Genomic DNA, 12,279 nt, shown 5'->3' with positions numbered 1-12,279 from the left:
TTCCTCTCTCTGGTCTTTTCTTTTTAATGTTTTTTATGATTTCAGAGAGGAAGGGAAAGGGGGAGAGAGAGAGAAACATCAGTGATGAGAGAGAATCATGGATCAGCTGCCTCCTTCACACACTACACTGGGGATGGAGCCCGCAACCTGGGCCTGTGCCCTCACCAGGAATCGAACCCTGACCTCCTGGGTCATAGGTCAATGCTCAACCGCTAAGCCACGCTGGCGGGCCTGTTAGGTTATTGACTACCGGCCGCCAGCTTTCTCGAGGGCTTCTCACATGACGGTGCTGTCCTCTCACCCATGACAGAGGTGGGGTCCTCCCGGATCATGGTCCGCCCGGGACACTGGGAAGAGCAAGTTTGAGGCGGGAAGATTGACGCGTGGGAACCCTCCTTCCCGTAGGCTCACCAGAACCGCTAAGTCCCTGACCGAGGAGGATGCTATGGAGCTGCTGAGCGAAGTCTGGATTTGGAAGGAGAAGAACATGGACTGGAAGCACATCGGAGAGGCCACCGCAATCACCAGCACCATGATGGTTATTGGAGGCAAGGTCGCCGGCCCGCCGGGACTGTTCATTGGTGAGTGCAGTGCCCGAAGGTGGGGGACGAAGGCCCCGGGTCCACAGGGGCCTCACAGGAGCTGGCGACCCGCGGGAGGGGCTGGGAGCTGAGTCTGAGACCCGGCCTTTGTGGACAGACGTGTCCGGGGAACACACGTGTTGTGTCTCAGAAGCGCAGGCGCCCCTCCTGTGGGGCCGTGCATGCGGACTGGAGGTCGCCCTGCCCGAGGGGTGTGCCCTGTGCCCCTGGGTAGGCCTGTTCCTGTCTTATTGCAGGGACGGGGAGCTGGGATCCAGGTCTCTGGCTGCTCACATTAGCTGTTCAGAGAGCGCCACCCCCCCACCCACCCCCACCCCGGTCCCCAGTCCCCAGTCCCCAGTCCCCAGTCTGTGCTGGAGAAGCTGCCCACGGTCTCCCACAATGCACCTGCCCCTGGTCACATCCCTCCTCCCATCGGGGACCAGTTTGTGGCGATGAGGGGGGTTTGGCCACTTCCCATGGTCCCTTGGAGGTCGGGTGAGTTGCTCCCTCTAGTCTGGGAGCAGGAGGACTCCAGGGTGACCCCAACCACAGGCTGGGACCCCAACCACAGGCTGGGACCTGGACCACGGGCTGGGACTTGGACCACAGTTTGAGTCAATGGCTGTGGCACGAGCCCTGGGCTGCCACCTAAATCCTCTGAGGAGCTCACAGCGAGCTCCGAGTCCATCACTGTGAACAGCCTGACTAACCGAACCTCCTGTCCCCCAGGGGGCGCCGTCGGGGGACTCCTAGGGGCCTGGAGGTGGTGGAGGTATAAGTCTGTCCCTCAGAAGCTAAAGGAGCTGACGTCCACGGAGAAAAAGAATCTACACCGCCAGGTCATGGCCATCGTCAGGGCCCTGGAGTGGACGGACTTCGAGGAACTGACTGAGCAGGTCGTGAATGACAAGGCCGTGCAGGAGAAGCTGCTGAAGCTGACCATGAGCTTCGTCACCCACAAGATGGGAAACGCCTAACCGGTGTGGCTCAGTGGCTAGAGCGTCAGCCTGCGCACTCAAGCGTCCAGGGTTCAATTCCGGTCAAGGGCGTGTACCTTGGTTGCGGGCACATCCCCAGCGGCCCAGTGGCGGGGGGGGGGGGGGGGTGCAGGAGGCACCTGATCAATGTTTCTAACTCTTCTATCCATCTCCCTTCATCTCTGTAAAAAAAAAAATCAATAAAATAGAATTTTTAAAAAAAAAGAAGAAGCTGGGGACCAAAATGAGGTACGGCGACTAGGCTCGGGCGGGGTGGGGGCCCTGCGCTGGGTCCTGTTCTGGAAAGGGAGAGGGTTAAGGAGAATAAACGGGGGAGAGACACTTCCTGTGCTGAGTGATCCCTGCAGACAGTCTGCAGCCCTGAGCCCGCCAGCCCAGGTCACCAGAGGTCACGTGGCCTGGGAGGGAGCGGGATGGACCCTGAGCTCAGCCCACCCGCGAGCAGCCCCATCGCGGACACGTGTCCCCTCCTGCTTGGCGCCGACTCCTTTCTGGGCCTGAAGGGAGAGCTTGGTGACGCCTCACAGCCTCGGTCAGGGGTGGTGGCCCGGCCCCCTGGGACCTTCCAGAAAGTGCAGTCAGAGCCTCCGTGGGCGCGGCCCGTGGGCAGCTGCCCAGCAGAGGCGCCTGTGGCCGACGCGGGACAGGCTCTGCGTCCCCACTCCTGACATGGAGGGCGGAGGGGTCAGCCGCTCGGCTGTGAAGGTGACTCTGTCCGGGCCCCCCTGGCAGGACTGGGACCCCTCCAGGCCCTGCTGGAGTCATGCCGCCCCTGAGAGCAACCCCATCCCCGCCGTTCTCTTCCCGAGGGGCCTCATGGCGGGAGTGGGGGGCACCAAGGGCACCGGCCCAGCTGCCCGGCCTCACCCCTCTGGGTCCGCTGGGGGAGCCGCTGCAGCAGGAGGAGCTGTGCTCCTGGTGACCTGGTGGACCAGGACGACCCCTGAGAAGCGACCGCCCTAAAGTCCCACACTGTCCTGCCTCCAGAACCGCAGGCCCGTCTGCGACCCCACGCGGTTCTGAACAGTCTTTGCCCTCTGATTCCTGAAAAGATCGCTAACCCGGGAGGCGTGCACCCCCAAAGCCAGGGACAAAGGGAAGGCCCGGGGCTGGGGACTTTAAATGTGGAAGGAAGCTGGGGATTCCCTGCCTGAGGCCGCCTTTCCAGGCTGCTCCGCTTCCCCGTGCCTCCAGGGGGCGCTGCTCCATCTCCCTGGTAGTCTGTGTGTGTGTGTGTGTGTGTGTTTCTATCCAGTTTGCATCCTGCTGTTTGGGCCACTTTGAACCCTTCACGGATGAACCCTGGGGTGTAGCTCGGAATTCTGCCCACGTGTGTGGCGGCTGTAACAGTCCTTGGCACTAAGTGGCCCCGTCCGGTGCGGCTGTCTGTGGAGGTCCTTAGAATCATACACGCTGCGTGGGCTTTTTTGCGTTAATATTCTGCTTGTATTTTGGCTCATAATAGATGGTCTTTAGGGAGATCCCTCCAAGTGAAGATGTTGGGTTCAGAAGTGGCAGTATTTTTACAATATGTATCTTTTTATTGATTTCAGAGAGGAAGGGAGAGGGGGAGAGTAAAAACATAATGATAGAATCATGGATCTGCTGCCTCCTGAACACCCCACACAGAATCGAACCCTGACCTCCTGGTTCATTCGTCAACAAACCTCAACCATGGAGCCACGCGGGCCGGCCGGCCATTTTGGCATTTTAAGAATGCTGGTCATATAAAAGCTGGATGCAGGGCACTGCAGTGGCAGCTGGAAGGCAGATTACCGGGAGATAGAACTGCGGGCAGACGAGGCCCCACTCCCCCTGCCGCCTGGGAGCCCGGGCAGGCCAGGTCTGGAAAGCCTCCTGCTGGAGGGGAGCCCCTGGCAGGGCCCGTAGCGCAGGCTCCAGGGACTGAAACTGCCCCTGCTTTTAGCCCAGAGTGTCTGGCTCTGCCTGCCCACCCGTCCTCCCTGGGGCCTGCTTTTGTGTTGTCAGCGCTGGAACATTCTGGAGCTGGCTCCTCGAGGTGGGGGTCGGGGTGGAGGTGTGGGGAGCCACCAGGAGGTGGATTCTGGGAGGGACTCAGAACAGGGCCCTGGCCCCTGCCCAGCCCCAGCCGCCTGCAGACCTGGCTCCCGCCCCAGTGAACGCTGCCCCGGACCAGGGACCAGGCGGGGGAGGCACCAGGGAGGGGATCAAACCTGGAGGCCGTGGCTGGGACTGCGCACCCCTTGCCCAGCACCATGCAGGGTGAAGGGGCCGGCTGCCTGGCCTCATTGCTGAGAGGGCACCCCATCCCCATCTGGCTTCAGGAAGTTGCCCCTCACCCTGTGACCTGTCTGCCCAGAGCCCTCTGTCCAGGCAAAACCAGCTCCGACCAGTTTGTGTGGCCAGCGAGGCCCAGGCTTGTAGACAAACCAGTCCTTGTTGGACGCACCTCCTCTGCCCCCTCCCCCCCCCCCCCCCCCCCCCCCCCCAGCCCTGGTCCTGTCCCTCTGCCCCATGAGGAAGGCCTCACAGGCCCAGGGAACCTCGCTCTCCACCCCTCCAGTGGTGGTGCCTGGAACAGCAGGCTGAGCCTCACACCTGGAGCCAGGACCCCTGCTGAGTCAGAGTCAGGGGGACATTTGAGACCTGGCAGTTCCAGGCAGCGGACCAGGCGTGTGCCGCACGCAGACCTCGCTGGTGCTGGGACCGTTGCTGACTCTCCAGGCCCGAAGGCACCCCGTCCAGCTGGCAGTGAGCCGGCCCTGCCACAGCGCCAGGCGGTGGGCAAAAATGGCAGAAGCACCGCTGGAGGCAGCCTGAAAGGGCCCACGGCTCTGGGGCCAGGTTGGGCCAGGCGGGCATCCGGCTCCTGCCCCAACTCACACTCGCTGCACCTGGGCCTCCCCATGAACACTCCCGCCTCCGGGCAGCCCGGGCCCAGCTGGACGCGCGGCTCCTGGCTGCCTCACGCTGTCCCCACTCAGCACGTTACTGATGCAGGTGCTGGGGCCCCTGGCGGGCGGGTGTGTGCGTGGGAACCACCCCGATGCGGTGGGAACACTCTCCCGCGTCCCCGACCTGGGTCACGGTGGACAGCTGCCCGAGCACGGGGTCAGCCTCTGGTGTACAAGCCGGGATGACACCTGGGCTTTCAACCACGTCCGCGGTGACTTCCTGTTTATGAGGAGTCGTCTGGTTCGGCTTCTGTACCAGAAGTCAGTCCCACAGCGAACACGGCTTCCGGGCCACAGGGAGGGAGGAGGGCCAGCCTGGGGGGCACCGCCGCTCGGGGAGCCACATGCCCAGCCCAACAGAGCCCAGCTGACCGGCAGGCGGGCACCAGCAAGAGGGGTGGGCAGGCCTGATTCCTGGAGCCCCATGGTCCCTGGGGGAGTCCTGGCCGCAGGTCACGTGCCGTGGATCACGGCCTCAGAGAAGCAGGACCCGCTCTGTCCCAGGAGGCGCCCGGGCCTGCCCCTCGGGCAGCACAGCTCTCGGCTGAGCAATGGCCTTCGTCCCCAGGAGGGTGAGTGTGGGGTTTGCTGTCTGGAAAGCGAACAACACCAAGTGGACAGAGACCCCCATGTCCGGAGGAGGGTGCTGGGGGTGCCACTGCCATCGCCGCCCACCAGCCAGGGCGAGGTCCTGGGGCGCCGGGCAGCTTCGGGGTCTCCCGCCCTCGGGAGCAGGAGGCTGTGCAGGCGGATGCAGGGTGACTGGGGCTGCCCCACAGCCCGAGGCCGCCCTCAGCTGTGGAAGGAGGACCAGGAGACCCCGGAGTCGTAGAACCTGACCCGGCTGGGCCAGTCGCCCTCCCCGCCGCCCTCCTTGTCCTCCTCCGAATCCTCGTCCTCGTCCCCACTGGACACCCCGCAGCAGGCCCCAGCCCCGGAAGGGGACCCCGCGGCCTGGCCCCCCGCCTCCTGCCCCTCGCTCTCCCCCTGGCGCCTCTGGGCGGCCAGCTGGTGGTAGCAGAGGCTGCAGACACGCTGGGGCTTGGGCGCCAGGCGGGGCAGCAGGACGCGCGCGCGGGAGCAGTCCCCGCAGACCACGAAGCCGCACTGGCGGCAGTGGTGGCGCCGCGTGAGCGCCGAGAAGCGGGTGTGCGTGCAGCGCATGCAGATGTCCGTGGCCTTGTCGGGCACCCAGGGCGCCGCGTGCTCCGTGCTGGGCGCGCGGCCCGTGGCCCGCAGCTGCCGCCGCACGCACTCCTCGATGTGGCGGATCCACTCCTGGCGCTCCGTGGCCGAGGCGGCCGACACCACGAAGGACTTGCGGGCCGTGCGGATCAGCCAGCGGTTGCGGGCCTGCAGCGTCTCGGGCAGCGGCTCCAGCGTCACCTCCTCCAGCGGGATGACGCGCTGGGCGCGGTAGCGGCGCCCGCTGAGCACGATGCTGCCGTAGACCAGGATGTCGCTGAAGAGGAAGAAGGCGCGCGGCTGGGCCCTCTTGCGGCACTCCTTGGTCAGCACGCCCTCGCCCAGCAGCACGCGGCCCGGCAGCGCCAGCGGCTGCCCCGACGCCCCGAAGCAGCTCTCCACCTGGGCGATGCGCCGGCGGTTCACCTCCGTGTTGGCCAGGTGCTCCACCATCCTCGCGGCTGTGGGGGGCGCACAGGGCGTCAGGGGGCGGCACCCGGGAGGGACCACACTGCCCACCCACCTCCACCCACTCCGAGCCCCGAGGCCCAGCCTTAGACAAGGAGTCACCGGGCGGCGAGCGGTCCCAGGCGAGGGGCGTGGGGAGCCAGGGATGGGGAGGCAGCACTCAGACGGAGAGCATCATGGGAAGTGAAATAAGCCCATCAGAGAACAAGGATCACGTGACTCACTCCTATGTGGCATCTAAGGAACAAAATAAACGGATGGCCCGGTGGGCATTGCTCCGTGGCTGAGCATCGACCTATGAACCAGGAGGTCAGGGTTCGATTCCAGGTCAGGGCACTGGCCCAGGTTGTGGGCTTCATCCCCAGTAGGGGGCGTGCAGGTGGCAGCTGATTGATAGTTCTCTCCTATCATTGATGTTTCTCTCTCTCTCTCTTCCTCTGTGAAATCAATACAAATATATTTTAAAGAAAAAAACTAATGAACAAAATAGATCCAGAGACATAGAAGCACAGAACAGACTGTTGAACCTCAGAGGAAGGTGGAGGAGGATAAATAGGAGGAAGGAGATCAACCAAAGACCTTGTATGCATCTATGCATAACCCATGGACACAGACTATAGGGTGGGGAGGGCCTGGGTGGGGAGCAGGGGGCGGGCTAGAGGGGGTCAATGGGGAAAAAGGGGGGACATATGTAATACTTACTTTTTAAAAAAATATGTTTTTATTGATTTTTTACAGAGAAAGGGAGAGGTATAGAGAGTTAGAAACATCGATCAGCTGCCTCCTGCACACCCCCCACTAGGGATGTGCCCGCCACCAAGGTTCATGCCCTTGACCAGAACCGAACCTGGGACCCTTCAGTCCGCAGACCGATGCTCTATCCACTGAGCCAAACCAGTTAGGGCAATACTTTCAACAAAAAAGATTTAAAAAAGAAAAAAAAAAAAGAAAGACCAGGACAGCACACTGTCCCTGGGGGCGGCGGGGACCCCGGGAGCCTTGGCAGACGGGGTGGGACACAGCTCCACACTGTCCAGCGCCTGCCTCCCTCACTCAGATCTAAGCTCCATGCGAGCAGGAGCCTTTTCCTGTTCATGGCTGTAGCCCCGGCACTTGGGACAGGGCTGAGCACACAGTAGGTGCTTTGTAAGTGGCTTGTGGTGACCTTTCCAACACTCCCGAGGGCCAGAGGGAGCAGGGCAGAGGGCGGCCGCCACCACAGCCCACATGCCAGGCACACTCCTGGTCAGGCGCCTGGCAGGCCGGGACGGGAGCCCAGGCTGCAGCCAAGGACCGAGACCTATGACCCCAGCGCTGAGGGGGATGGGCCCGGCCCAAGAAGAGGGAGGGGGGAGGGGCCCTGGGGGCCCTGTGGTCGGTGAGCTCTGGGGCTGCTTGCAGGTCCCCTGACCACAGGCCAGTGGGCGTGGCCTGGAGGAAGTGAGCACAGGCCTGGCCAGGTTCCAGCTGCTCCCCAACATCCGCACACCTCGCCATGACAGGATCCTCACACCCTGGGTGACAGGACCTGGAGGTTTTTCTTGGTGAAAACAGAAGCCCCGCCTCCTCCTGCCTCCCTACCCCCACCTCCACCCCCAGCTGATAGGGAGGCCTCTTCTGTTTTCTGTTCTCACCAGAAAATGACCTTTTTGCCTTCCTCCCTCCCTTTTCTCCCCTCTCCCTCCCTCCCTCTCTCCCTCTCTTCCTCCCTACCTTCTGCCCTCCCTCCCTCCCTCCACCGAGGAAGTACAGTGCTGAGTCCTGGGAGAGGGGTGTGGGCACCTGGGAGAGGGATGTGGGCACCTGGGAGAGGGGTGTGGGCACCTGGGAGAGGGGTGTGGGCACCTGGGAGAGGGGTGTGGGCACCTGGGAGAGGGGTGAGGGCACCTGGGAGAGGGGTGTGGGCACCTGGGAGAGGGATGTGGGCACCTGGAAGAGGGGTGTGGGCACCTGGGAGAGGGGTGTGGGCACCTAGGAGAGGGGTGTGGGCACCTGGGAGAGGGGTGAGGGCACCTGGGAGAGGGGTGTGGGCACCTGGGAGAGGGGTGTGGGCACCTGGGAGAGGGGTGTGGGCACCTGGGAGAGGGGTGTGGGCACCTTCACAGCAGGGAGTGGGGACCAGCCCTCAGAGGCAGACCTCCTGGTGGGAGGTGTTTGCTAGAAGGAGAACCGAGCAGGTCATTTCTAATGGAGTGCTGGCCGCCAGGAGGAAGGCGGACGTGGGGCAGGGCTGAGGGTGCCAGCAGGATCGGGGACAGTCCCCTGGCACCCCTGCACCCTGTGAGGGAACCAGCCCTGCACAGGCCGGAGGGGAGTGTGTTCTGGGCCCAGGGAGCAGCCCAGGGACCTGACCCTCGGGGGCCGCGGAGGGAGGAGGGTCACAGGCCCACAGCCAGAGGAGGAGTTGGGGTGTTCTAGGGCACCTGGGGTGGGGGTGAGAGTGAACCAGTGACCTTTCTGTCAAACAGAGGAGCCTCTGCCATCTTAGGCTCCGCCATTTTTTATCTGAGCTTCAGACTCAGGGGGCCGCCCACTTAGGCTCCACTTTAACCCCCGTCCTGGAAAGGCCCAAAGGTGCATTACCAGGAATCCGAGCTCTGAGCCCTGACCAATCAGGGCAGATGCAGGGTGAGGGCAGGTAGACCCTGTCTGCAAACAAAACCTGGATGGACATCCTGTTGGCAGTGCTCCGGCCCAGGATCCCAGCTGGGAGCACCCTTTAGAAGGTTCCGTCTGCCTTGCAGGTCCAGTTCCCAGTGTCTCCTTCCGCCACATCATTGGGAGCATTGCTAACAGGTGGGTGAGGCGGGTGTGGGTGAGGGGGGTCCTACCGTCCAAGTGCTCCCCCTGCAAAGCCTTCCCCACCCACCCCCACCCTCAGAGGGGCCGCCTCTCAGACTCCCCGGCCCCAGGCTTCCCAGACCCCCCATCCCCCCTGGTAACAGGAAAGAGGAAAGTAAGCCACAGCTCAGGGCACAGCACAGCGGACGCCATCAAGTGTTCCCTCACTCAGGCCTTCCTCACTGCGCCCCTGAGGCCCTCCTTCCTCGGAGTCCCTGCCCGGGCCCCAGCGGAGGGACCGGGAGCCCAGCTCTGACCTGTCCGGGCGGCTGCAGGCTGCTCCTCTCTATTTATTCATTTATTTTTAAATAGATTCCCACTGACTCAGAGAGGAAGGGCGAGGGGGAGAGACACCAGTGATGAGAGGGAATCACTGTCCGGCTGCCTCCTGCACACCCCACACTGGGGATGAGCCGGCAACAGGGCATGTGCCCTGACGGGGATTCAAACCCTGACCTCCAGGTTCCCAGGTTGATGCTCAACCACTGAGCCACGTCAGCCGGTCCATAACATCTCAGCTTTCAGTTTTCAATTTTCAAAATAATGTGAAGTTGTCTTGTGCGCTCTAGTTAAGAGGTTGTGGGGGGTGCAGGGTGGGGGTGTATGTGTGGCCTGACCTGGGGTCACCCAGCCTTGGGTCTGGGTGAGTTTCTCCCAAAAGAGCCCTATGAGGTAGGGGCTGGCTCGCTCAGCCTCTGGGGAGCAGGGTGGGGGTGAGGGTGGGGGTGCTGGCCTCAGGGGGCCCCATCTGAGTTCTGGCTCCGGCTGGCTCTGTGAACACAGCCTTGCCCTCAGGGGCATTGTGGGGCTGGGGAATGGGGTGCAGTGTGGGGGTGTGGGGGTCGGCCTCCTGGCCCTCTGGGTGCCTGCCGCTCACCTGGGGCTTTACTGACGCTGTTCCTCTCACAGCCTGCGACGTGAGCCAGAGCAGTTATTTCTATTTCTTCTCATTGTTTGGTTAATCCTCACCTGAGGACATTTTCCCGTTGATTTTAGAGGGAGTGGCAGGTGTGGGGGAGACAGAGAGAGAAACATCCATGTGAGAGAGACACAAGGGTTGGTTGCCTGTCTGAACCCTAACCAGGGCCGAGGATCCAGCCGGCAACCGAGGTACATGTTCTTGACCAGAATGGAACCCGGGACCCTTCAGGCCACAGGTCGAGGCTCTATCCACCGAGCCACACTGGACAGGACAACCAGAACCATTCAGACGCTCCGCACGGCCTCCTGGGGTCTCCAGGACAGTCCCGGGGGAACCAGCTCTATCACGGCCCTTTCCCAATGAGGAAACCGAGGCACGGGAAACGGAATGACTCTCCCCCGGGCCGGCCTCAGGGCTGTGCGCACCGCTGTGCGCTGGGGACCCCACGCGGGAGGCCCCGCCGCCTCGGGGAGGGTGCGGTACCCGTGTCACCGCGTTCCGTGGCCTCAGACCTGATGGGCCGAAGGTGTGTGTGATTCTCACCGCTCTCCTTCCCGAGAACCCACCTAGAAGCCTCTTCCCCTCCTGGTCCCCCTCCTGCTTCTCCAGGGAAGGAGTGAGCCACCGTGATTTCAGGGGCCGCCAGGGGGCGCTGCCCGCAGAGAAACAGAACCTCCTTCAGGCCCAAGCCTGGGCTCCCCTCTCCTCCCCACCCTGGAGCTGGGCTCTCCCTAACCTGGGCTGGGGCGCAGCCTCAGTCACCCCAACTCAAGCTAAAGCTCCCCGTTAGGGGTGCATGGGGTTTGCCCCTGCGGCCAGGGGAGCCCTGGCTAACACTTCAGGCCCTCCCTGTAGGGGGACAGGGGAGGGGGTAGGGGAGGACGGGGAACGAAAGTATAAGTGATGACAGGACAGGTTCGGGGATGGAAACACGTCCTGGAGCGCTGGGCAGCATCCCGCCCGCAGCTGGCTCTGCTGCCCGGGCACTGAGAGTGGAAGGGAGGGGGAGGAACAGAGGGAAACGTGGATGTGAGAGAGACACATGGACTGGTTGCTGCCCGCATGTGCCCTGACCCGGGAGGAGCCTGCAACCCAGGTACAGGCCCATGACCAGAATCAAACCTGGGATCCTTCAGTCCACAGGCCACTGACCCAACCTGTCCAGGGCTCTGTGTTCACACACACACACACACACACACACACACACACACACTGGATTCTATCAGAGCGGGGGCAGCAGGGAACCTCCAGAGCTGACAGATGTACTGATGGCCTTGATGGTGCTGATGGTTCCATGGGTGTGTACTTGCCCCAGATTTATCGAGTTTTAGATATTACATATGAACAGCTTTCTGGGTGCTGATCACAGCTCGATAAAGCGGTTGACACTGTGCACAGCTGTGCAGCCGGGCGTCACTGACGATGGGGATGCACTCCGGGAAACGCGTCGTCGGGCAGTTCTGTGGTTGTGCACACGCCCCGGAGTGCACCGTCGCTCCCGGCCACACGCCTGCACAGCGTGTCAGTGTGCTGACCACCGCAGGCAACCGCAGCACGGTGGGAAGTGTTTGTGGGTCCACACCCACCAGCACACAGAACAGGTCAAGTAAAACTACGAAGTAAAGGTTAAAAGGGCAGGGCCAGGGTGCAAGTTATGTTGTTACATTGTTGCCGGCATCACTGGGTGGTTAGTTAGTTGTTACGTTGTTGCTGGCATCACTGGGTGGTTAGTTAGTTGTTACATTGTTGCTGACATCAGTGGGTGGTTAGTTAGTTGTTACATTGTTGCTGACATCACTGGGTGATTAGTTAGTTGTTACATTATTGCTGACATCACTGTAGTTAGTTGTTACATTGTTGCTGACATATACTGTGTAATTAATTAGGCCTAAACCAGCTCCAACTGAACAGGTGCAGACACCGTTTTCCTGTCATGATTCCCTAAGCCGAACAATGGAACCGCTATTCACTCAGCACGTAGGTGGTATTTGGTATTAAAAGCTATCTCTAACTTGTGGACTTGGGGATCTGCGGGGCCCTGTTACCCTACATTCCTCAGGCCCTTTGCCCCTCCAGGCTCCCCATCATCTTGGTCCTGGAGCTTTAGGAGTGATCTGCCCTTGGCCTTTTTATGCCCCCTCTTCCTCAACCCCCCACCAGGCCAGAGGCCCTGCTATTAGACTCTGGCCTGTCAGTCACCAAACACTAACTTAGCCCCTTCCTCTCAGGCCCTGTGCGCTGGCGCGTGGGGCTGGGAGGAGGTGGGTCCCTAGGCCCGAAGCCCACAGAGCCAAAAGGAGACAGGGGCTCCGTGAGGGCGGGGTGAAGGGCAGGGGTGCCCTTGG

General features: G+C 62.2%; 2 protein-coding genes across 2 annotated transcripts; one reads left to right on the top strand and one right to left on the bottom strand.

Annotated features, from left to right (window-relative positions):
* Positions 1-445: 445 nt before the first annotated feature.
* On the top strand, positions 446-1,561 carry LOC129147761 (protein C19orf12-like). Its single transcript, XM_054711081.1, has 2 exons — positions 446-581; positions 1,314-1,561. Exons 1-2 carry the CDS (start codon positions 446-448, stop codon positions 1,559-1,561), a joined length of 384 nt encoding a protein of 127 aa, XP_054567056.1.
* Positions 1,562-5,223: 3,662 nt separating this feature from the next.
* LOC129147677 (pleckstrin homology domain-containing family F member 1-like) lies at positions 5,224-6,160 on the bottom strand. Its single transcript, XM_054710751.1, has one exon. It carries the CDS (start codon positions 6,154-6,156, stop codon positions 5,311-5,313), a length of 846 nt encoding a protein of 281 aa, XP_054566726.1. The 5' UTR covers positions 6,157-6,160; the 3' UTR covers positions 5,224-5,310.
* Positions 6,161-12,279: the final 6,119 nt, after the last annotated feature.

Source organism: Eptesicus fuscus, chromosome 21 (assembly GCF_027574615.1).
Source record: "Eptesicus fuscus isolate TK198812 chromosome 21, DD_ASM_mEF_20220401, whole genome shotgun sequence".
Classification (NCBI taxonomy): domain Eukaryota; kingdom Metazoa; phylum Chordata; class Mammalia; order Chiroptera; family Vespertilionidae; genus Eptesicus; species Eptesicus fuscus.
This window is presented reverse-complemented; position numbering and strand designations above follow the sequence as displayed.